The sequence below is a fragment of the Sminthopsis crassicaudata genome, chromosome 3 (genome assembly GCF_048593235.1).
Source record: "Sminthopsis crassicaudata isolate SCR6 chromosome 3, ASM4859323v1, whole genome shotgun sequence".
NCBI lineage: Eukaryota > Metazoa > Chordata > Mammalia > Dasyuromorphia > Dasyuridae > Sminthopsis > Sminthopsis crassicaudata.
In genome coordinates, this window is record NC_133619.1 from 486,972,483 (window position 1) to 486,999,514 (window position 27,032).

General features: G+C 34.8%; 1 protein-coding gene across 2 annotated transcripts in view; it reads right to left on the minus strand.

The window, feature by feature from the left end:
* Positions 1 to 3,527: 3,527 nt before the first annotated feature.
* Positions 3,528 to 27,032, minus strand: part of IL17D (interleukin 17D) — a 44,076-nt gene continuing 20,571 nt past the window's right edge. For both annotated transcript variants that reach the window (XM_074303696.1, XM_074303695.1), the window contains one exon: positions 3,528 to 4,906. In XM_074303696.1, the coding sequence (XP_074159797.1) occupies positions 4,588 to 4,906 (319 nt within the window). In that variant the 3' untranslated portion in view covers positions 3,528 to 4,587. The remainder of the gene's footprint in view (positions 4,907 to 27,032) is intronic.

The window sequence follows — 27,032 nt, forward strand, 5'->3', positions numbered from 1 at the left end:
AAAATCAGGCAGGATAAATTCAGAGATAAATGAATATTGCCAAAGCCAACACATCATTTATTAGTATTAAAACATTGATTAAATAAGATTTCTAATCTTTATAATGATGATGTATATTTGCAACCCAAAACTATAGCCTGAGGCTTCATTTCCCATTTCATCCATAATTGAAAGTTCTCATTGTGTTTCCTTTCCTTTTTCCCCCTTTTCTATTTCTCCATCCTTCGAGATAATAACAGTGATGCATTAATTTGTTTTTTTAATTTGAATTTGTAAAGTCTGCCATATTTCATTTACTTAGCCTTTCTCCAAGTGGTTGCTTATAATAACCCAGAGAGTGAAAGTGTCTTTTAGGTTTTTTCTTCTGATAATTTATAATCAACACCTAGGACTTATTATATACTCCTGTAACAATTTTGACAAAATATAGGCACTGAACATCAGCCTTTGGGGGAAGGTACCTGCTGGGAGCAGTATTCTCAAAATTCCACAAGTTCGTAGATCCTTGTCAATTATCTTGAGGTGAATTCTGAAAAGGAGGATGTAAGAAAGCCTTCACAAATATGAATTAGAAGAGCTATTATCAACTGTTTCTTGAGAGTCATCAGAACTGATGGAGATGAGACAGCATGATGTGGGCAGAATGATCTACTTGACAAAGGAAAACTGAAGTATCTTAAACATTAATTAGGTACTTAATTGAACCTTCACTGCTGACTCAGTGTGAGTCTGAAGAACAAGATTATAGCCTTTCTCAAATCTTTCTTTTCCTAGGGAGAATTCAAATATCCTAATTTGTTAGTCATTTAGAATCTTTATTCCTTTTCTAAAAGCTTACTTTTCATCTTAATCTTTAGTGAAGATAAGTTGCTAATCTAAAAAGATAAATTGCTAATCTAAAAAGTTGTCAGGTCACTTAAGTGCACATAGAAATAAGGATAGGCAAAAGATATTTTAGACAACAAAGGTATATTGAGGAGTAGAACCATATAGGTCTGCACATACAAAAGCAGAGAGAAAGGTATTATTTTCTGTAAGCTATTCAGAAACATCCAAGATCAATATAAAGATATCTCTAGATATTACTAAACTCAGAAAACTATTCACTATATTAGTAAAAGTTGTCACTTAAATATAAAAGATTTGGGTGTCAGGCTGTGTTGCACATGGTTCAAATAGTTACTGCCAAGAAGACAGGATGTAAGTAATGATGTTACTTCTTTGTGTCAGCTTAGTTGGCAGACTTTGACTGCACAAATGGGGGTTATCAAAACAATGCTACCATAGCAACATGGCAATGCTTCCTGAATGTGCTCACAAGCTCTACCTGGTGGCTAGAGATTTATTAGATACAAAGATTTGTTCTCTAGATGTATAGGGGTTGCCTGAATCATATAAATATATAAACCTAATTTTATTTTAAATATACATGTATGCAGCAAACTTTCATTACTCTGAGACTTTCATCCAATTTCTGGTTTGAGCCAAGTTCCACACTTATGATTTTCCACCACCTAACATGCTTGTGAACATTTTCACTAAAAAATAAATGAGACAGACAAACTCAAAATTCCAAATTATTTTGTGACATGCCGGGAATTCTGATAGAATGTTGGGTTGGGAAGACTGAAACTACAGGTTTGCCTAAAAGGAATTTTTAGAATTGTGTCTAATTCTTGAAGATAATTTTTAAAGAAAACAGATTATATTTTCTTTATCCTTGTTTCTCTCTTATGTCTAATATAGTGTACACTTTTTTCCTTCCATATCACAACTTTCCCCATTGCCATTTTGATATATCTCAGGTTAGCAAAAGAAATTAAGTGGTAATTTCAGGGGAGTTTTGAGGAAGCTACAGGCTACATACAAATGCCAACAGACAATAGAGAAAAAATTTAGAAATTCAGAAATGCATAAAATGTGTATATAGTATTATATAATAACATATTTTATCCTTTAATATAATAATAATTCAGATTTCTTCTTTGGTATAAAGGGGAAGGCCAAAAAAATTTATGCAAACTTTCCAAATCTCTTGGGCTCTGAGTCGTTAAACCTGGCAGTAATTATATCGCTATGTAGATATTTAGCAATTGTTTGTTGAATGAATCTGTAAATTTCAATTATTTTAATATCTTAAATTCCAGTTCCTGAGTTTTAATTCTTAGAGTTGTATATATCTCTAAGACTTTAACTTCAATTTTTGAGATCCTATGATTCTGTGAAAGTTGTTCCTCATTACCATAATTAAAAATCATTGGTATGTGCAAAAAGAAAAAATCTGTCTGGCACACCAACAATAGAATAAAGCTTATTGTTGTTATAACTAAAACAACAAAGAGATAAGGACACTGTCTTTCATTCTCCAAGATTGTAGAACACACTAAATAGTAAGCTTTGTAGCACTTGCTTTCATAGTTACCACAGGCCCTGGGTAATTAGGTGGAGTTAGCAGAGAAAGCCTAAAATAATAAGATTACTCCTTGAGGCAAGCAGGGAAGGGCACTGATGGGATCAGCTCAACCTTACAGTGCTACTTCTGTGGAGGTCTTGGGTAACTCTGCCTTACTATATCCAATCAGAAAGCCAGGAAAAGATGTCAAATCCTTAAAGTTAAATTTCCCCTATAAATCTGTCCATGGCCTATGCCATCTTAGTTGAATCCCTTTTGGGTTAGCCCTCCATGGTGTTCCACATTGTAGTATCTTTTTTTCCTCATCCCCTTCCCCCATGCTTCTTGGGGTCTTTCTTATAGTTGGCTAAATCTTAAAAGGAATTTAGCACCCTTAGGAGTTAGTTAGGGTCGTTCTCCTTATATCTAACACTTTTAGGGCATTAAATCCCTTTTAAGATTTAGCCTGACAGTCAATGGTGAACTCTGATATAGTGTACAGTTTTCCACATCACCTCATGAAGTATTTCTTTTTTCCTGATTGTGAGTTCCACTAGGGAACTTGTCTTTTTCATGGTTAATTGTTAAAAACCACTTTCCTTGCTAACTATATGCTCTCCCAAATCTATTTCATATTTAGTATTCCTAGTGTCTATTCTATCTCTTCATTTTGTCTAATCTCTTCTCATAAATAAGTGTACCTTTTAGCAAAGAGAAAAGCCACTGTGAATTCATCATGTGACCAAACTCCAATGTTTGGTGCCTACATTCATCTCCTCATTTGTTGCCAATTGCTCTCATCATGATCATTCTTCAGCTAATAAGCATTAACAGTTTGAGTGATAAATCCCTTAGAAGACTCACCCTGAATACAGCCATCTTTTTCATTAGCTCTACTGTTACTCTCTTCAGAATACTGTAAACTACAGTTCTGAGACTTAACATTGTCATCAAACTTTCCAAAACAGTAACAAGATGCATTTGTAGTACCCCTTACCACCCTCCTGGTTTAACGTAAGTGTTTTAAGTAATCTATTTTGTATGAAAGATGCATCTATCAGTATTTTGCAACTCATGGTCTGAGCACATCCAAAACACTTTTGTTTCTATTTCCAAACCATATAAAACACACAAATCCAATGGCAAAAGCATTTAATGAGGACATAAAACAATGTAAATAACAAGGATGGGAATAAAGTAAAAAATATATATATTCTCTATATCCATACACAGAAGGCAATCTCACACATCTTTCAGGAGGAGAAGATGGGATAGAAACCTGAAAAAAGCTTTTGAGGTACCTACTGAGAAAAATGACCTTCAGGGTAAGGAAATTATCAATAGGTCTTTGACTCCTGTTAGTATGCCTCAGTGACCAGGAAGAAGATAAGCTAACTTCTTGAGAAGGCATCTAGGATGGGCCTGAAGAGCCTGGCTCCATTGTTATCTGTCTTTTGCCTGCAAATGTTTTCCCTCCCTGCTCCTGCTCCTTTCCAGTTCTGGCAGCCCTTATGCTAGTCCATCTTCAAATTTGGGTGTTCTACTCATTGCTCAGAGAAATCACCAACCTGAATTTGCTAAGCTCCCAGCGGTTTCTTCACTCTCCTTGCTATGAAGTTTAATATCTTACATTTTCCCATTATAATCACTGCCCCAAATTTCTGGCAGGTTTGGTTTTTTTTAACTTTCTACTTTGAGAAGAATGCTTCAATAAGGAGATCTTTGGTGTTGTCAACATATTCTGTGGTCAATGTACAGCCTTCTGGTAAATGCAGACCCAGAAAATTTATTTCTAAAAGCTATGCTCTCTTGGCCCCAAGTATTATGAAAAATTAAATCCCAGGAGCACTATTATTCTATGCACTATAATTTATGCAGTTGGAAGTAGTAGATGAATATGATTTATGGATTTATTTCAATTATCTAATGCATTTCAAATCAAGATACATAAACAATGCTAACTTTTGTCCAGAAAAGAGAATAGTCACAACATTGACATTAATTGTAGACTACTCTGTATTAAAAAGACTCAAAAATGACTCAACTTCATTTCCTCATGGCTTGGCAAAATCCTTCCAGTTGTATGATAGAATGGAAGCCTTTCAGAAGGAACAGGATTTTCATTTGCTTTTAATTTTCTGATTCTGTGCAAGGACAAAAAAGTGAAGAGGGAAGCTGATGAGTTTTCCTCTAGTTCAATTTGTTGTGGGTTTGTCATTTGGGTTCATCAACAGCTTAATTCCCTGCTTGTCAATGCTGGAGTTCAGGCTTTCTGACTCCTTCTCTTGTTCTGGAACACAAGTGCACCCAACTGGAATGGTCACATAATCTTCTGTGTAGACATAGCGCCCCCCAGCACAGGCTGAAGTGCGGCGCAGAATGACTGTGGGCATATATACTGGGGTGCTGCGGAAATTAAAGTTTTCCTCTCCATATAGTCCTGTCAGACAGCCCTTGCACAAACAATATGCTTCAGGCATGTATTTTGGATACCTTGTGGGATCATAGGAGATCCTGCATAGGAAAAGGGAAAAAAAAAAAAAAAAATTAAACAACAGATTTATTGAGTGCTTTTTGACCATCTGGAGGATATTACCTAACAAAGAATGATTGTTAGCATTTGTAATCTATTTAACTTTTTTTAATGGCCAGAAGAAATAGCTGCAGATGAATCTGTCATTATTTATGTTAAGTGAGGACAAGCACTGAAACCATGTGCTAAATAGATCAGTAACTTTAAAAGGTCTAACAGTTATTTTAGAGTACAGCTCTAGTTACCATATACATATACTCCAACCTAAAACTTCAAATTATGCTAAATAAGATAAATCACCTGCCTTTCATTAAGTTTTAAAAGATAAAATAAGATAAAATTTGTACATATTTTTCATCTGCACCTTTGGGCTTCCAGAACTATTTTACTGTATGCTAGTTTTAAAAAACTTTTATGTTTTGTTAATCAGTCTATCTACAGAGCAAAATGAGAACATGCACATTCACTCTTTGAATGAACTATAATTGCAGCCATCTCAAGGGACAACAGGGCTTCTAGTGTTAGCAATAAAGAGCACAGGGTAAAAGTTATCTCATGCTCCTACTGGAAACTCATACTGCCCCCCACTTTTAATTTTAGCAAAAATGCACCAAAAAATTAAGAATTTGCCAGTGTGGGGAGCAGAGAAATAACATGCCTGCTGTAAATCTAAGTGTACAAATTTGAGAGGGGAAATTATTTGGCAGACAATAGATCTCTGAGTTCAGGGGCAAATTGCCAAATTGCCAAATTCATTCTGAATCCAAGTTAGCCAAAATGAAATGCAGAATCCAGGTTAGCCAGAAGCAGAATAATGAATCCAGGTTATCCAAAAGGATGTTGATAATTCGAGAGAAGGGTTTGCACTGAGACTCAAAGTCAATGTTCAATGTCATTAACCACTTGATTGGGTGACTAACATAGGGAAAAACAGTTGAGATATCTTCACTGAGACCACCACAAGTTGACAGCTCCTTTGTCAAGCTGCTAGTGTTGGAAGTCCCTCCTCTTAGAAGGAATGAGGGATCCATCTAAGGAACTCAGTATAAGCCAGGATTACTTTTAAAAAAAGGATATTGCATTTTAAAATTAATGCTGCATTTCCAGCATCCTCTTATTCTCCCTTTTTCTGGTCATGACAGAGAATCAAACCTCAATATCTGAAAAACACTCACAAAAGAGGAAGTCTAATATTTCTACTCTTCCACTACAAGCCAGAAGGCAACCAAAGATGCTTCTGAAATCAAGATGTAGATTCTTCCACATGACAGGTGCTTTCCTGACAGCCCTTCGTGTAACAAGAGTTCTTTCCCATTTTACTCTCTATTTTCAGATAGATCAGGGAGGTACCATTCCCTGTAACTCATTATTCCCATCTGGTCTGCCATTGTTTAAGGTTTGCAATTCTAGATGCCCTCAAGTCTGTTCCAGTTTTAAATCTATTATCCATAATTGAATTATCAAATGGATATGTGATTGCATTGATTTGAAAGTTCTCTCTACTGAAAATTGCAATCAATCCATGCCTGGGACATGCTGTATACTCCTTCCCTGTATCTTTATATATATGTTCACCATAAAGGTCCACCTCACATGCCAAGCCATAGGGACTTCTTCACTTTTGGAAAAGAATAGTATGACCTACTTTGAAAGGTTGTTGTAAGATTCAGATAAAATAATATTTGTAAAAGTGCTTACTACAATGCCTGACACAAAGTAGATGCTATATAAATATTTATTCCCTTCTCCTTCCTTTTCATTTCCCACTTTGTGAGGATACCAGTGGAGCACTGGCTGTCAATCTATCATGACTCAGTCTGATTACATAATCATCCCATCTTTTCTTTTATCATTACAATTCCTTGATGCCATTTTGTAATCCTCTTCATTAAAGTTCTTCATTGGTTTCGTTTTAGTCTAGTCACATCCACCATATACCTACCTCTCCATTGCTTTCTGTGTGATGTTCATTTAAAATTTCATAGAGACTATTATTTTCCAAGTTCCCCTACTACTCAAAAGTGTTGGTATAAAAAGACAGATTTTGCCATGAGTAACCAATTTTTTTGTAATAGGGATAAAGTAGAAGCATTTTTCAATAAGATCAGCGGTGAAAGAAGGTTGCCCATAATCATTACTATTATTCAGTATTGTATTAGAAATGTTAGCTTTAACAAGAGAAGAAAAAGAAATTAAGGGAATTAGAGTAGATAATGAGGAAAAAATTATCACTCCTTGAAGATGATATTATGATACTAAAAAACTACTAGAAATAATTAACAATTTTACTAGAATGCCAAGAAATAAAATAAACACAAAGCATCAGCATTTCTATATGTTACCAACAAAGCCCATCAATAAGAGATAGAGAATCTCATTTAAAATAACTGTAGACAATATGAAATATCTGGGAGTCTACCTGTAAAGTCAAATCCAGGAATTATATGAACACAATTATAAAACACTTCACACAAATAAAGTTAGATCTAAACAATTATAAGAATGACAATTGCTCATAAGCAAGCCAAACTAATATAATAAAAATGACAATTCTACTTAAATTAATTTACTTAATTAGTGTCATAGCAATCAAACTTCCAAAAAATTATTTTATAGAGCTAGAAAAAATAATAACAAAATTCATCTACAAAAACAAAAAGTCAGAAATGCCAGGGGAATTAATGGAAAACAATACAAAGGAAGGTGTCCTAGCCATGGCAGACCTAAAATTATACTATAAAGCAGCAGTCATCAAAATCATTTGATACTAGCTAAGTGGATCAGTGGAACAGGTTAAATATACAAGACATAATAATCAATGACTATAGTAATCTATTGTTTGATACACCCAGAAACTCTAGCTTCTGGGATAAGAATTCACTATTTGATAAAACTTAGAGGGAAAATTGGAAAATATATAGTAGAAACTAGGCATTGACCAACATCTAACACCTTATGCCAAAGTAAGATCAAAATGGATTCATGATTTAGCCATAAAGAACTGTCAGATCTGTGGAGAAGGGGGGAAGTTATGGCCATAGAAGAACTAGAAAATATTATGAAGTGTAAAATGGATAATTTTTGACTACTTTAAATTAAAAAGTTTTTGTACAAACAAAACCAGTGTAGCCAAGATTAGAAGGGAAGCAGAAAGCTGTGTGTGTGTGGGGGGGGGGAAATTGCAGCCAGTGTTTCTGATAAAGGTCTCATTTCTAAAATATATAGAGAACTGACTCAAATTTGTACCATTCCTCAATTGATAAATGATCAAAGGATTTGAACAATTTTCAGATGAAATTAAAGTCATTTCTAGTCATGAAAAAATGCTCTTAATCACTATTGATGAGAGAAATGCAAATTAAGACAACTTTGAAGTACCACCTTGCACTTCTCAGATTGACTAACATGACAGAAAAAGATAATGATAAATATTGGAGAGGATGTGGGAAAACTGGGACACTAATGCATTGTTGGTGGAGTTGTGAAATGATCCAACCATCTTGGAGAGTAATTTGTAAGTATATCCAGAGGGCTATATAACTGTACATACCCTTTGATCCAGCAGTGTCTCTACTCAATCTGTATCCTAAAAATATCCTAAAAGAGGGGGAAAGACCCATATGTGCAAAAATGTTTGTAGAAGCCTTTTTTTTGTAGTGACAAGAAACTGGAAATTGAGTGAATGACTGTTGGGGAATGTCTGAATAAGTTATGGTATATGAGTGTAATGCAATATTATTGTTCTATAAGAAAATGAGTAGATGGATTTCAGAAAAACTTGGGAAAACTTACATGAACTGATGCTGAATGAAGTGAGCAAAACAAGAACAAGATTATGTGATGATGAACTGTGATGGACTTGGCAATGCTGAAAGGCAATTCCAATAGACTTGGAATGGCAAATGCCATTCATATCCAGAGAAAGAACTATGGAGACCAAATATCAAAGCATTTTCACTTTTTTTGTTTGTTTTCTTTCTTGTGTTTTCTCTCCTTTTGTTCTGATTTTTCTTACACAACATGACAAATAGAAAATATATTTAAAAGAATTGCATATATTTAACCTATATCAGATTTCTTGTTGTCTTGGGAAGGGGAAGGTAAGAGAGAGAGAGAAAAAAAATTTGGAACACAAAATCTTACAAAAATGAATGTTGAAAACTATCTTTACACGTATTTGGAAAAACAAAATACTATTGGAAATTTTTTTTTAAAAGAGATTTGGGCCATTAAATTTTTTTTGCTACTTTCCCAATCCAATCTATTCTCTTGGGGTTCATCAGACTTTCAATGTTAGACCACTGAGCTATTTGTGTATTTTTTTTAAACAAATATTAATAGTTTCTATTTCTTAATATCATCATGGTTATCCTCAGTGTATATTGTTTTCTTGTTCCTACTTCATTCATAACTCTTTTTATGCTTCTCTATATTCATCATATAAATACGTTCTTACAGTATAATAATGTTTTATTACATTTATATTTCACAATTTGTTTATCTTTTCAAAAGTTGATGGGTATCTATTTTGTTTCCAATTCTTTGCTATCACAAAAAATGCTACTATAAATATGTTGGTGTATATGAGGACTTTTTTTATTGATGACTTTCTTGGCGCATAAGCCCAGTAATAAAGTGTCTGGATCAAAGAGTATAGACATTTTAGTCCCCTTATTTGCATAAATTTAAATTCCTTTCCAAAATGGTTGTATAATTTCACAGTTCTACAAATAATGTGCTTATGATTTCATAATTCCTCCAACATTGATTATTACTCATTTTTTGTCATCTTTGGTGATTTGTAGGGTATTTGGTGAAATTATTTTGATTTGCATTTCTCTTTTTATTGTTTTGAGGCATTCTTTTCCATGTTTATGAATACTTTACAATTCTTTTTGGGGGGAACTGTTCACATTCCTCTATCTGTTATGGAGTGGCTAATGTGTATGCTTATTCATTGTTTATATAACTTGGTTAATAAGCTTTTGCCAAAGAAATTTAATACAAAGATTTTTTTATTTCCTCATTTAGAGCACTTCCCTCCTTAGCTATATTAATTTTGTCATGAAGAAATTTTTCATTTTCATGTAATCAAAGTTATCTATTTTATCTTTTGCAAAAGCCTCTCTCATTTGATTAAGAATGCATGTCTTATCCATAGCTGTCAGAGGTATATGATCTGTTACTCTTCTAATTTTTTTAATAGTAGGATCTTTAATATTAAGTTTCCACATCCATTCAAATGTAAGAAAAAGTTGGCAAAGCCTTTTTTTCTGCTAGATTGCTTTCCAATTTTTCCAGGAATTTTTATCAAATAAAATGTTTATCAAATTTTTTCATAGGTAATTTATGTTTTTCATTTTATCAGAAACTGAATTATTGAGTACCATTATGAACTATTCAACTTTATATGTACTTTCCATTCTGATCTATATATGTTAACATTAAATGTTTTACAATTTAGTATTGGTTTAAAGGGGTTGATTGATGGTACACTATATAGAGAGGTAAAAATAGAAGCATAATGCTTGACAAGAACTACTGGAAATATGACATCAAATTGGCAGAAATTAGGTTTAGACTAATATCTTGCAAACAAAAGTAAGATAATTTCCAAATGGATATATGATGTAGTTATAAAAATTCACATCATAAATTAAAGGAACAAGGAAAGAGAAGATCACACAAGAAAGAAATGGACAATAATGATTTTATAAAGTTTTTACACAAGCAAATCTAAGGAAAAAATTTTGCAGCAATTTTCCCAGAAAAATGTATGATTTCCCAGTCTACTATAAGTAGTGTAATGCAATTGTGATTGTGTAAGGAACTGGTTCAAATTTATATGATTAAGCCAGTTCCCAATAAATACTTGAAAGATATGAAGAGTTTTAAAAAGAAGAGAATAATCAATAATCATAAAAAATGATCTAAATCATAAATAATTATAGAAATTCAAAGTAAAGTAACTGTGATTTAGGCTCTGTCATACCTATCAGACTGGTAAAGAAGACAAAATTGGAAAGTGACAAATGTTGGAAAGAATGTGAGGAAATGGGTATACTATAACCCTATCTTTGGAGTTATAAATTGTTCCAGCCATTCTGGAATGCAATTTGGAACTAAGTCCAAAAAGTTACTAGTTACCAAACTAACTACTTATTAGACTTTTATCCTAAAGAAATCAAGAAAGGAGCAAAAGGATTTATATGTACAAAAGTAAATACACACACACACAGAGCAACTCTTTTCATGGTAGCCAAAAATTGGAAACTAAGGACATATAGACTAAGGACACATTGAGGAATGGCTAAACAAACTATAGAATATGAATGTAATAGAATATTACTATACCATTAGAAATGATGAAATGGACAATTCAGAGGAAACTGGAAACTCTTTATGAACTGATAGAGAGTGAAGTGTTTTGAAATAAAATCATTTACATAACAACATTATAAAGAAAATCAACTTTGAAAGACTTTAGAATTCTAAACAAAGCAATGATAAATCACAAATCCAAAAGAATGAAGAGAAACCATACTATTCATCTTCTGACAGAGAAGATGAACTTAAAATGCAGAAAAAAACATATATTTACAGGGATACCTAATATAAGAGTCTGCTAAACTATGAAGCTATATATTGAGGGTTTAATTTTTCTTTTTCTTTCTTATTTGTTCACTGTGTGAGATGGGAAAGGAGGTAGTGAGAGAGACAGATTTAAAATAAGCTCGTCAGAAGTAGCTAGATGGTGCAAAGGATAAAAACACTGATTCTTTCCAGAATCAGGAAGGCCTAGGTTCCAAGATGACCTCTCACATTTGAAGCTTCCTGGGCAAGTCACTTAACCCTGAATATCTTGCAGTTAAATAAATAATAAAATATTTGTCAATTGAAAAAAACAATTAAATCTATTTAAAAAGAAAAATGTTTACTTTTTCTATGCCACATTTCATTTGTATACCAGGCAAGGTATAAGGGGAGAAGATGGGTTGCACATCAGGACAAATCTCATATAGATTTTAAGCTGTCTTGTTTTTCCTGCTTTGTCTTCTGTTTTCTTTCTCTGTTCTCCCCTTTTATATCTCTTCCTTCCTTTCATTCCTTTCTTCTCATTTCTATTCCCTTCTTTTATTCCCTTGTTGGGAAGCAGAGAACATTTTCACCAGGGCAGAAGGCTCTCCTTACTTGGCCCTAACAACAAGAAATGGGAAGAAGAATTGTTGGCTACAAAGTAAGAAAACAAATAACAAGAAAGCTCATCGTTATACACTGTGGTTACTTTGAAGAGGTTTTGGTATTTCAGAAATAGCCATGAAACTATTGCCCACCCAGAATTTTGGTTTCTATACAGCATCAGAATGAAATATCAATGATCACCCTTACACTCCCATTCCCCACCCCGTCATTAATTTTAGAGAAATGTGTCATTTTCAAAGCACATATGGTCTCTTTTCTGATTTCCTTTCTTTCAAAGGATAGAAAATGGTTTAGCTGTCATCAAGGTTCAGACAGGGTTCACCTTTATTTTTTTCATGGTAACCAAAACCTGGAAACTAAGGACATATCCTTATATTAAAGAGTGATTCAAAGAAATGTGGTTCTGCACAAGAAGAGATCAGATAATATGGGTTGGGGATTTTTTTTGGTTTTGTTTTTTGTTTTGCAGGTGTCAGAAAAATTCCAGGAAAATAATACCTCTGCATTTCAGCATAATTTAGTAGACGCTTGGCATGAGAACATACTTGAAATAAATTAAGTTTTTTCTCTAAGAATTACAACCTTCTCACTGACCATGAATGAAGTTTGGCATTTGTGAGTGACAGCTGGCATGCTTAATCCTAGAACAAAGGGTACATCCTTGGGGGATGATTAGAGGGGATGGAAACAGAGCTCTGAATAGAATGATTGACAGCCAAGTCTGGGGAGAAAAAGATACAAGTTCAGGAATTTTGAACTTCATAAGGAGCAATTTTTTAAAAGAGAGGGATAAAATTCCAGTAGACTGTGAGATGCATTCCCTAAAGCAATAAGAATCTTCCCAATGTAATAATCTGATATCAAAATAGAAGCATTACTTAAGAGTAGGGACTCAATTTTTTTTTTCTGTCATGGATCCCTTTAACAAGCTGATAAAGTCTATGGTTCCAATGTTTTTAAATGCATGAAAGAAATACATAGGAATACAAAAGAAATCAACGATACTAAAATTCAAGTTTCATTCTGTGTATGTGTGTATATAAAAACCAAGTTCATAGTCTTTAAGAAGCTTTTTATTTCTGTTGGTAATAGCTCCCTTTCCTTTTTTCTACTTCATCCTGAACCCACTTTTCAATTTATATCAATTTTCCAAAATATATTCTATTGGACAAGCTCTACGGATTGCATATCTATGACTTTTATCTGGATAAAAACTTCTTCATCTACTTGATTTTTTTTGTTTAAATGGTTATACCAAATTCTTTTGGAGTAACTACAGATCTCTTTCAAGAGACTTACCATTCCAATGCAATATTCCAGGAGCTGATGTAAACTATAAATGGGACCATCTGAAGATCTCACTGCTTTTAGGGAATCTCTTTTCTTCTTCCAAGGCAATTGACTTGCTTAGAGTCACACAGCTAGTATTAAATGTCTGAGGCTGGATTTGAACTCAGATCCTCCTAGGACCAATGCTTTTTCCACTGCACCATCTAGCTGCTTGAGGAATTCCTCTTCAACTAAAACTCTACACTGGATCTCTTCCACAACAGCGGTGAATTTCTTGGGCAAGCATGCTTTGTATTTTGCCTGATATGGATGATGAGCCTCCATGAACAATGATGCCTCTGTTTATATCTTTCAGGGAATCTTGAATTATTTTAATGTGTGAATGAGAAAATACCAAGTTGGAAGAAAGCTTTTAAAGATAATGCTTTTCTTGTAGTCTCTATATCTTTTAGTCAATTATGTAATGATAAAGATATGGTCTACTGAGGGATATCACTGGAAAAGGCAAGTAGTATTTGCTTTTTTTCTACTTATGCTCCCATATCTGTATATCCAGTCCCAGTCTCCAAATTTTGGTGCTGCCTCATCCGTTGCCTATTGGATATTTCAAACTGCATATCTCAGAGAGATCTTAAACCTTATCATATTCATTATCTTTCCATTCAACCCCTTCCTTCTTGGTTTTTTTTTTTGGGGGGGGGGGGCGGTTGTTTGTTTTTTTCCTGAGGCATTTAGGGATAAGTGACTTGCCAAGGGTCACACAGCTAGTTAGTGTTAAGTGTCTGAGATCACATTTGAACTCAGGTCCTTCTGACTTCAGGGATGGTGCTGTAACCATTGCACCACCTAGCTGCCCCTAATCACTTCCTTCTTTAGAGTAAAATCACCATCATCCTTCTAGGCTCTAAACTTCATAACCTTGCCATCATCGTTTTCTCACTTTCCTTTACTCACTCACACATTCAATGAATTGTCAAAGCTTGCCATTTTTACTACTATAACATGTTTTCTGACCCCTTCCTTAATTTAGGCCCTCATTATTACCTCTTGCTCACATTATTGTTAACAACCTCCTTACTGATCTTCTGTCTCAAGCTTCTTGCCACTCCAGGTCATCCTTTGCAATACTACCAAAGAGATTTTTCTTAAGTGTGGATCTTATCAAATGACCCTTCCAGCCAATCAGTTCTTCTGGCTTCCTACTACCCCTAAGAACAAATACAGCATTCTGTTTCTCTTTAAAAATTTCTCACAACCCAGACTCAATCTATCTTTTCATCTCTACTGGACATTATCTCTTGCATGGTATGATCCAGCCAAACTAGCTTTTTCTCTATTCCTCACAAATGACATGCATCTCTCCTCTATATGATTTTACACTGGCAAAATTTGCTTGAAATTCACTTTCTCTTTGCCCCTATCTCATAGAATTCCTCTCTTCCTTTAAATCAGAGCTCAAATGTCAAAACAGGAAGCTTTTCCTGGATCCTCCAACTCCTAGTACTCTTCCTCCCAAATTATCTGATATTTAATGCCTTTGTATATATTTGTATTTGTTTACTTTATATCTATATTCTCTTTATATAGAAATATATAGAAAGCATAAGTTTATATTTACTTGAATAGATATAAATATATTATATATGTTTATTTAAGTATATATGTACCTATACACAAGAAAAATGTATATTTATATATATTGCATATATGTGTGTGTTAGGTATATATGTGTATACATACACACACATTTCCTTATTTGAATGTAGTGAGTGGGAATTATTTCACTGTTTGTACTTGTACTCCCTGTACCAGCACAGGGCAGGCCTGACACATAGTAGATAATATTTGAGAGAGTTTTCCCCCATGCCTTTGATATTTTCCCCTCCTTCAGATGCCTTGTGACTCAATCCTCTATGTCTTTATAATTATGTCACTTCCAGGACAAATCTCCCCTATGTATTCTTGGTCTAATCCAGTCACTTTCCCCATGTTTCTTCACTTTACTACTGTTCTTGTGTATTTTAGAAGCACATCTGGCACTGAGATTCCTTCTAACAAACCTCTCTCCAGAAGTCGGAAGCTGCATCTTCCACATTTTTTCTCTAACTGAACAACTCCCTAAACTCTATTCAACATATTAACATGCAGTATCAATGGCTCGTGATTTCTTTTATAAGAAATTGGCAACTCAATAATCTAGGGGAGAGCAAAAAGATTGAAGAGAATAATTTGTTGGCTACCCAGAAGTCAGTGCCTTAGATATAAAAACTGACTTTTCTGCTTAGATTCTTTCCCCTCATGGGAAGAAGAGAAGAACCTCAGAGGCACTGTTCAGTCAACAGGGATAGAGTCTTTTTCTGTCACAAAGGCAGAGAAAGGTAATATTTTACATTTAGAGAACTTACCAATCAGTGTCCTTATCAGCACAGCAGATACTTTTATCAATGGAGAGACATATATATCTTATCATCTCCCTCATTAGAATATAAATTGCTAAAGCTACTTGGAACTATTCCTCAAAACCTATTAAACTGAGCATACCCTTTGATTCAGCAATACCATTGCTAGGTCTATGCCTCAAAGAGATCAAATAAAGAGGAAAAAATATTTTCAGCAGCTCTTTTTATGGTGGCAAAGAACTGGAAACTAAGGGGATATTCAATGATTTTGGAATAGCTGAACAAATTACGGCATAGGGATATGAAAGAAAACTATCATTCTGTAAGAAATAATGAAAGTCACAGTTTCAGAGAAATTTGGAAAAAATTTGTATAAAATAATGTAGAATAAGTAGAATCAGCAGGGTAATTTATACAATGACAACAACATTGTGAAAACAACTTTGAAAGAGTAAAACTCTGATCAATGAAATAATCAGCGACAATTCTAGATGACTAATAATGAAACATGCTACTTTCTCCTGACAGAGAAATAATAGACTCATAGTACAAAATGACTGATATGGGAATTTGTTTTTCTTGACTATGTATATTCATATACAAGATGGGGTCAAGGTAGGAGGGAGAGAAATAGATTCACAATTTATAATTTTAAAAGATAAATTAAGCCTTAAAATGTATGTAAGCTGTAGGCAACAAGGGATTTTTTCTTTTTTGCCTTTCTGGCACCTAGTACAGTGCCTGGTATATTAAATATATACTTAACAAGTGCTTGTTCATTGGTTAGTAACACAAATGTTTGCTGCAAGAAATGCTTTTAGCTAAAAGCTAGCATAATGGTAAAGTGCATAGAGAACTGGTTTCAAAAGTAGGAAAATCTGAGTCTTGCCTTTGACACATATTAGCTGCCCAGTCCTAGACAAGTCTCTTAAATTTTCAGTGCTTTAGGCAACTCTAAGTTGCTATGAAAGTGCTCATCTACTTTGGGAAGAAGTTTCCTCTTTTGGGCATTTCTCACAAGTGTGAAATCACAAGTCTGATCCCTAATCTTGTTACTATATCATGTCAACATTTAGAGTCGCTGTTATGATTTCATTTTGAATCTTTCTTCACTCTATTATAGCATCCATATCTCACATTTCTTTGATTTATTCATATCCATTATTCATTGTAATACAATATTTCATTATATTAATTTATCATGCTTTATTCAATTATTTACAATAATTGAGTCAAATAGTTTATTTGCAAGTTTTAAAATAGTGCTATAGTTTAAAGGGCAGCTAGTTCTGGAGTCAGGAAGACTTGAATTCAAATTTAGTCTCAGATACTTCCTAGTTATGTGACCCTGGACAAATCGTTTAACTGTGTTTGCCTCTGTTTCTTAAACTGTAAAATGGGGATAACAGCAACTACTTCACAGGATTGTTTTGAGAATCAAAAGATATAATATTTATAAAGTGTTTACCACAATACCTAGCTATATATATAGATGCTATATAAATGCTAGGTAGATAACTAGCAGTAGTAGTAGAAGTAGTAGAGTAAATGGTAACTGTCTATAGTAAGGAAGAATAATCAGTAAATTCTTAAAGCGTGTTTCTGTCTGCATATAGCTAAATTCTGAATTTTAAAAGAAAGAACTTCATTATTTATGATGATTAGTACATAATAATATATGTGTATTTTTGAAAGAGTATTTGAATTTTCAGAGGGATCCATGCCAGCAAATATTTTCATATGCTATTCCTTCTGAACAAGCAGAAAAACTTAATTCAACAAACAAGTACTTGGCTTTGAAAATATAAGTACAATCTCTGAAGGTAGCTATTTTTTGCTAGATCTTTAGCTACAGGAAAAACAACACATCACTAATAGCTAATTATTGTTGTCTTGTCCTACTCTTTGTGACCCCATTTGGAGTTGTCTTGGCAAAGATACTAGAATAGTTTGCCATTCTTCTCCAGATTACAGATGAAAAAACTGAGGCAAATAGGGTTAAGTATGATATGGACTTTACCCCATAAGCACCCAATTTCCAAACCAGCCACTAAGAGGATCACAAAATCAACTTAGAGCTAGAAAGGGCTTTTGACCTCTAGTATAATCTCTTCCTTTTAAGAGGAGAAAACTGAGTTCTACAGAGATCCAGTGACTTGGACAGAGTTACCAATAAAAGCAAGATCTGAGTTCTCTGACTTCATCATGGCTACATTTAAAGGAATAAAAGGTTTGACCTGGAATTTAATCTGAGACCTCTTGCATCTGAAGCAAGGATCATTTCCCTATGCCAAAAACCCACTTCCATATCCTAGCATATGAATACATTATTCCTCATTTGACCAGAAATGGCCTTTCTGCCAATAAAGAGAATGGAGAGACTGGAAGTTATACTAGTTTCCCTCTACTGAAAATTATGACTGACAGCCCCACCCTCAGCCCATTCATCAAGAACTCATCGAGCCAAAGATCTTTTGTGGACAGTGCCAAGGAATTCTGAACAATGTCTTTCTGGCTCTGAGAGAAAATGTCAGACATTGAGCTTTCTCACGAATGTCTTTTTAGAGTCCAGCTTCTCAAACTACATGTCATGATCCCATATGGAGTCTCACAAAGGAACGTGGGAGTAGCAAAATTATGATTTGTTATCAGTAAATGTTTGATTGTATACTTATTTTATATATTATCTACCTGAGGTCATATATAAATTTCTCTGGAGAAAAGGGGTCTCAAATAGAAAAGATTTAAGAAGCCTTGTTTTAGAGGAAATGGAAAAACCTCCCTGATTTTTGAGCAAAGAATGACACTGAGTGAAGTAAATGCCTAGGCTGATTCAGACTGTAATTCTAACTCTGGTGAAGCACTGAGGTCAACAACCCTGAAAAAGATACAAATAAGTTGGCTGTAGAACTAGTTGGTACTCCTAGAAGAATATAAGAGAAAGGACTAACAAGGGTATTTTAGCCATCACATCATAGATTTGAAGCTGTAAAGGATCTCAAATGTCTTTATTAAACACTCACTTTATTGATAAGTGAATGGAGGCTTAGAGAAGATTAGTGATGGAGGTAGCACAAATGGTGCGTGACAGAGCTAGGGATTTAAACCAAGTTTCTGTGACTCCAAATCCAATGTATAGTAGGTATATAACAAGGGTTTATTGAATTGGTTTTGATTGGCACAGTCTAGATCTTGGATCCCTGGGGCTTAAAATAAACAAATTTCAGAGTTCTAGGGGATATTAGAGATCATGTAGTATGAATGCCCCCCCTTTTTTTTTTACAGAACAAGAAAATGAGATTTGAAGTGGTTCAATGATTTACCTCAAATAAAAACTTAAAAACCCAAACAATTAATCAATGGCAGAACTCAGACTAGAATCTAGGAGACCTGAGTCCTATTTTGCTGCTCTCTTTATCTCACAGCAGGCTGTCTTTAATCCCTTGAACAAGTCAGAGAGAGAAGAATGGGGAGTCAAATGTTATTCTAGTTGTTGATCCCTTGGTAGTCAGCTCTTCTCTGGACAGTAAACAGTAAATTTACTATACCATCCCACACCAAGTAAGCCATTTGTTTCATGTTAGTCCACATGAAAGGTCAAATTCAGGATCACAGGCTCAATCATAGGACTTAGAGCTAGAAAAGAACTCAGAGAAGAAATACTTGGATTACAGCTCTACAAGGGTGGTTTGTTTGTTAAATCAACCAGAATGAATATCTTTGGATTTTTTTCTTAGCTAGAAGAGTTATCTTCCATTCAGTGTTGCTGGAAAATGTCCCTTTGAGGAGGTAGAAGCAACACCCATGCTAATAGCTTCAATGTATAGTTATCCATTCCATATTGCAACTTTCCCATCACAGTTTGAATATGTTGTGGGTTGGCATAAGAAATTAAATGGAAAATTTGGGAGAAGTTTTGTGAAGCTGCTAACAACACAACGACCAGCAGAGGACAAAGAGTCCATGACCAAATATTAACCCAAATTTTATAATAAGGCCAAAAGAAAAGCAAAAAAGAAATATTCAGACTTCTTTTCTGGTACAAAGAGAGAGCCAAATTTTTTAATGTAGATTTTCCAGATTGAGGGGGTACTTCACTCTTAATTTCTGAAATATGAAAGGGATGACTGCTCATTCATTTGATGTGTCTATCAGAATTCTGTCCCTCAAGATTAAGTGGCTCGGCTACCTGTCTTCCTTTGGTTAATGAAGGTTTAGTTTATTTTAATCCAAGGCTGACCAGTTGGTGCTCTGGCATAAGTCTTGAGAAAGAATGAAAATCATTCCTTTTATCATTCTGGCTCATTCCCTTCATTCAATGCCAGTGGATTAGCAATTTAAACTGTCATTTGTCATTTGCTCTTTTCATAGCCTCTTATCTGCATCTAAATGGTGAAAAACTCCAGCCTCCATCTCCAACCTTGCTTCCCCATGGGTGTATTGCTAGAATCATCTCATTTTAGGTGTACAAATACTGAAAAGGTGTTGATGAGATAAACTTTATTGCCTTCAATAACTGGCTCTGGCAAGAATGCTCAAATAAAGCTGAGAATTTTTAGAAAATAAACACTGAGTCACAGCCAGTGACTTTGATTTCAGGACAAAAGGCCTTAATCCTCTGACAATACTACATTACAATGCTTCTATATTTGCTTAGCATAGTAGTGGTAATGAAAAGCAATACTTTGATGTTGTAAGATCAGTCATTTAGTGGATTTGAGCAGCTTAGATAACAATAGAATTATAAATTTAACTGTAGAACACCCCAGAGGTCATAATTTATAGATGACTAGTCAGATTGATTTAGATGATCAGCATCAGGTGGTAGTGGCAGCACCCCTGGTTCCATGATGCCAAAGTTAATGTACTTCCCATTGCACTGCCTCATGGATGGGATATGCTTTAATCAAAGACTGGCTCTGTTTGGTCTCAGGAATGAAAGATTTCTGGGAGAAACTAGTTTGCCTCTCTCACAGTACTAAGTTAGCACTTGATGGTCAGTCATAGAAACTCATGAAGATTGTTAAAACAGGTGCAGTAGTCTGCAATGGGCTTTATTGGCAGTATTAACTCTTTAGCTTTCATTTTCCAAAATACAGGTGGACCAATTTGCTGTTCAAATTCAGAACCAGAACATCATTTATTGCTTTTTCTTTTTTTCACCACTAGGATCCTCATAGACAGAAAAGGCTCTGTGGACTCACTGGTAATACATGTGCTCAAACTATTAGAGGTTCCCAGCAGATGTTGAGGAGAAAATTGCTTTTGTCCCCTACTTTCAGAAGCCCAACCAAGCAGGAACACATGTACCATAATATCATAGGATTCTAAAGATGGAAAGGACCTTTGAAATCATTTAGTGTAACCTATACCTGAAACTCCTCTTAAAAAACATTCATAACATGAAATCTATCCAAAGACCTTTGGTGACGAGGAATTCACTACATCATGGTAGAGTAAAAAGCTTTCTATTTATATTTGGGGAAGATTTAGGGCCAAATTCTGCCTCATACATTTACTAGCTCTGTGATCATCCATTGTTTATTGTCTTGCAGTCATATCAGACTCTTTATGACCCTTTTTGGGTTTGTTTTTTGTTTTGGGAATACTGCAGTGGTTTGTTGTTTTTCTTCTCCAACTAATTTTACAGATGAGGAACTGAGACAGAGTTAAGCAACTTACTCATAGTCACATGGTTAATAAGTGTCTAAGAGTTAGCTAAGATGACAGGAAAAGATAAGGATAAATGATGGAGGGAATGTGAAAAACTGGGACACTAAAGTATTGTGAGTGAAATTATGAACTGATCCAACCATTATGGAGAGCAATTTGGAACTATGCCTGAAACTGTGCATATCCTTTGATTCAGAGTGTCTCTAAAGGGTCTGAATCCCAAAGAGATCATGAAAAAGGGGAAAGGACTCTCATGTACAAAAATGTTTGTAGTAGCTCTTTTTGGGGGACAGCTAGGTGGCGCAGTGGATAGAGCACCAGCCTTGAATTCAGGAGGACCCGAGTTCAAATTTGATCTCAGACACTTAACACCTCCTAGCTGTATGACCCTGGGCAAGTCACTTAACCCCAGCCTCAGGGGGGAAAAAAAAAAAAAAAAGAAGTAGCTCTTTTTGTAGTGGCAAAGAAATTGGAAAATGAGTGGATGCCTATCAGTTGGGGAATATCGGAATAAAAAGTTATAAAGTTTTGGTATGAAAAGTTATGGAGTATTATTGTTCTATGAAAAATGATGAGCAAGCTGATTTTAGAAAGACCTGGAAAGATTTACGCAAACGGATACTGAGTGAAATAAGCAGAACCAGGAATACGTTGTACACAGCAATAAGATTGTGCAATGATTAACTATAAAAGACTTGGTTCTTCTCAGTGGTTCAGTGATCCAAGGCAATCCTAGTAAACTCTAGATAGAAAATGCCATCTGCATCCAGAGAGAGAATTATGGAGACTTAATATAAATCAACACATACGATGTTCACTTTTTCTTTCTTTTTCTTCTTTTTTTTTTCCTCTTGTGGTTTTTCTCTATGTTCTGATTTTTCTCTCCTGACATGATTCATAAAGAAGTGTGTGTGTGTGTGTGTGTGTGTGTGTGTGTGTGTGTGTGTGTGTGTAATGATAAAAAAAAAAGTGTCTAAGGGTACATTTGAACTCAGGAATATGAATCTTTTTGACTGCAGGCCCAGTACTCTTTATTATATTACCTAGCTCTGATTAGTAAAATCACAAATGGAGTCAGAAAAGGATCATATGTGACTAAACACCCATAGACAAGTAAATTAACCTTTCCAAAGTTCAATTTCCTCTTCGGTAAAAGGGATGAATAATATCTATAGTGAGAGACAAGGTGGCATGGCATATATGGAGGGCAAACTTTGGGGACAGGAAAACCTGCCTTTAAGTCTTGCCACCGACATAGATTAGCTGTGTGACTGGTGAAGTTCCTTAATTTTTTAGCACCTGTGGCAATGTTTTAAGACTGTGACCACTGGTGAATTTCTACCTTGGGAGTTCTCCACACTGATAAAATCACAGATCTGACTTTTTTTTTTTTTTTTTTTTAAAGAGAAGGTAGGGGATGACTTCCTTTGGAATTTTGTTCCACAAGACCATAGTCCTGGTTCTGAAGTCAGGAGGATATGAGGCATTTAGTAGTTACTGTAGTGCCTGGTGGACCTGGTACAGTAAACTTTGTGGGCCTGGAGTCAGGAAGATCTGAGTTCAAAGTCAATCTTACATACTTCCTAGATCTCTGATCTTGAGCAAGTCACTTAACCTTTTAACTGCTTCAGTTCCTTTATCTATAAAAGTGAGATCATATGGAAGTGGAAATCTTCAACATAAAGAAGATCCAACTCACTTCCAGTTGATCAATGATGGACAGAGGTAGCTGCACCCAGAGAAGAAACACTGGGAGGGGAATGAAAATTGTTAGCACTAATATCTGTCTGCCCAGGTTGCATGTACCTTCGGATTCTAATGTTTATTGTGCAACAAGAAAGTGATATTCGCACACATGTATTGTACCTAGACTATATTGTAACACATGTAAAATGTATGGTATTGCCTGTCGTCAGGGGGAGGGAATAGAGGGAGGGGGGGTAAATTGGAAAAATGAATACAAGGGATAATATTATAAAATATATATATATATATATAATAATAAAAAAAAAAAAAAAAAAAAGTGAGATCATAATAGCATCTGCCTCCCAGGGCTATTTTGGGGATCAAATGAGATATTTTAAAACACAACATGGTACACTTAATAAATGCTTATTTCTTTCCTCCATCCTTCCTTTATTCCTTCCTTACTTCCACCTCCTCTTGGTCCTAAAATACCAGTGACATGAATGATAGGAATGGTAGATTACAGAATGATAATGGCTTTTGAGAGAGGCAGAGCACTACGATACCCACCTCTATGATTGATAGGCTGGCTATGTGATCTTGAAAAAGTCATTTTAACTTTCTTGGCCTTGATTTTTTTCATCTATATACTGAGGGGATTGGACAAGATGATCTCTAAAGTCTCCTTTAAATACTAAGATTCTATGAAACTACAGGTTTTCGAGAAGTCTGGAAAGAAATCTGCTGCCTCTTGAAAATCACCCTATAGACTGATAGTATAAGAATGTGAACAGCATATTTATTTCATCACAGTTATTCAACCTTATTTTCTCCTCCCCATCTAACCTCTTCTGGGACCAGTCTTGTTTCTTTCTCTGCTTTTCCTCTGTTTATACCTTTGTTGAAGCTTTTTCTTGTCAAATTGTTTTCAGACTGAGGTTAAAGTAGGAAAACTGCCCTAGAAGACTAGCAGATAAAGCCTAGAAATAAGTGACTGAACATGATTCATATTCCGGAGAAAAACTCTTTTTGGATTTGCACCACAAGTAATTAAAGGAATTACTGAGCATTATTTAGATTGCTGGAATATGTTTTCTTTTAGTATTTCAACATAATTGTGTGACTGGTCCTATTCAAATAGCAATAAACTGGGGTGTTTGCAATGAATAGGAGTATTTCTAAACATATCAATTTCCTTTAATCCCCTGCTAAGCAATCAAGTTGGCTTTATTTAGGTATTTTTATTTTTAAAACTGAACAGAAACAGACATCATGCCACAAAGTAAATGTGATGGTATTTTTATCTGCCAGGAAATTGTGCAAAACAACTTATCCAAAACAACCTATTTACATCATCTAATAGTTGGTATTTTTCTCTTAACAAAATCCTTGCTTGTGCACTGGGTCATAATATCCTTGAGCAAAGTCAGTTTGAGTTTCATCCAAATATCCTGGACAGAGAAAAATATCCCAGAAAAGTCTTCATTGAGCTCTGGAAGGAAAGATACTTTTTCCACAGGCATAATGGCAACACTGGCAACAATCTAAATTTGATTTCCACAAATTTCCAAGTAATTCATTGTGCCAATGGACAAAATACCATACTATCTTTGATGGTGTTTTTGCAAGTAACACTCTATTTTGCTGGTGCAAGTAAAAGGAGTTTATCTCACTTATTAATGGGCATCCTAGTTTGGCTAAATGCCTTTCTTTGTCTGAATCTATATTATTCAGAATCCTGAACCACGTTTCTAGCAACATTACTTTTTTCTCTCTTCACTTTTCTCCCTTGTTTTAAAAAAGTTATTTTTGCTTCATTTGAATCATATCTAAGTCAGGGAAGGCCTAATTCCAGTTTCTCTCATAAAACCACTGCCTCTACACTCCCTCCCCTGACTCAGTTATTCAGAAGGTTCAGCAATGGACAATTACCTCCTACTCTCCATCCTGAAAAACTGTGTTGAAAATCCTTTGATATTTCTAACAAAATGAAGTAGTCTCAAGTCTCAGTCATCTAAATATAATTTTGTTCCATATTGCTCAGTTGATTAAATTTATTTAGGTATTTTTATTTTTTAAATTGATTACTTTTAAAAGTAGATTGCTTTTACAAGTTCAAGTAATCTTTAATGCATTACATCTTTATGGGAAGTATATGTATTCTGTGCCATCATTTGGGTGGGATCCAAGCCAAGGCAGCACATTTGTGAAATCACTGGGCGACTCAGTTAAGACTATACAGGAATATCTACATTGCCTTTGCTGCTGATTCTCACAGCCCTGAGCAACTTGTCCCTCTCATTCACTTCAAGAATGAGAAAATGAGTGTTTAATATTTTATTTTTCTAGCATTCACTCCTTCCTGCACCATAATCATTGTATGGTGAAGGAGAGGGAGATTCTGAGCCTCCAGAGTAATGGTCTCTGGATTCACAACTTACCTAGAGAAGATAAATTTAGATGATGCTCTTCCAGTTTGATCAGGGGTTCTCAACTTTTTTGGTGGTGTGGACCCCTTTTACCATCTGGCAAACTCTATGAACTCCCTTCTCAGAATAGTGTTTTGTCTTAATATATAAAATAAAATACATAGAATTATAGAAGAAACTAATTATATTCAAATAAGTTATCATTTTTTTTAAAAGATCATCCATAGAAAACTATAAGTGCTATGAGGACAGTAATCAAACCTTATACTTCTTTCTGTAAAACTCAGGAATTTATTATTTCATTGGAGGTGTGGCTTCACCACTGCACATTTTAACCTCCCAATAACTTAATAGAGACATAGTGTAAGAGCTTGAAGTCAAGAAGATTTGAGTTTGAACCCAGTTTTGGTCACATACCAGCTATATGATCTTGGATAGATAGATAGATAACTTACCCTTCCAATTCCCCCAGGTTAAGGTTAAGAATTCCTATATAAGCAAATCCTGGTCCCTAACCTTGGTGACCCCTTCCCCTTCCACATGTCTCCTCATCAAAAGATTTTTGTTCCTCCCACCTCTGCTTGCTAAAATGGTACTCTTTTGAACAGTATTCCATAAATTGCCTAACAAGGATAGTGCAGGAAGATTGACATCTCCTTATTCTCTCACAGAGACACTTTATCTCTTTTTACACAGCCCAAGTTTATGTACCATACTTTTAAATACATAGATCTATCACAAAAATTTGCAGTAGCTTTCTGTTGATTTATTTTACCATACACTTCATTACTCACTCAAAAAGCCAAACAAATTTGTTCTCTGATCTCCTGCTGACCTAACTGCCCTCATGCCTGACATACTCTGCACTTCTATTTATTGAAATCCTATTTGTTCAAAGCTCAACTGAAGGGTGGCTACTTTTTTTTTTTTTTAGGGTTATTTCTTTTTAAGAGCCTTCTCTTATTCTTCCATAACAGTGAACTCTTCTTCCTCACTTTGTCTAGCTCTCCCTTTTGCCTTTTTCAGAATTTACCCTAAATCTGAGGTAGCTTGGTGGCACAATGGATAAAGCACCAGTCCTGAAGTCAAGAGAACCTGAGTCAAGTCTCAGACACTTAACACTTCCCACCTGTGTGGCCCTGGGCAAGTCACTTAACCCCAATTGCTTCAGAAAAAAAAATAATTACCCTATATCACATTTATCCCAATATATATCTTATATGGTCTGTTTTTGTAAGCCCCAATAAGGAAATTATTGTGCTTTTTTAAAAATTTGGGATGCCTAGCACTACACACAGTAGACATTTAATAAATGTTTGTTGGATTGTGAAGGATTGGATGTAGTGCTGAAATTAAAAAGACTCATTTTCCTGAGTTCAAATCTGATCGTAGACATTGACTACCTCTGTGATCCTGGACAAGTCACT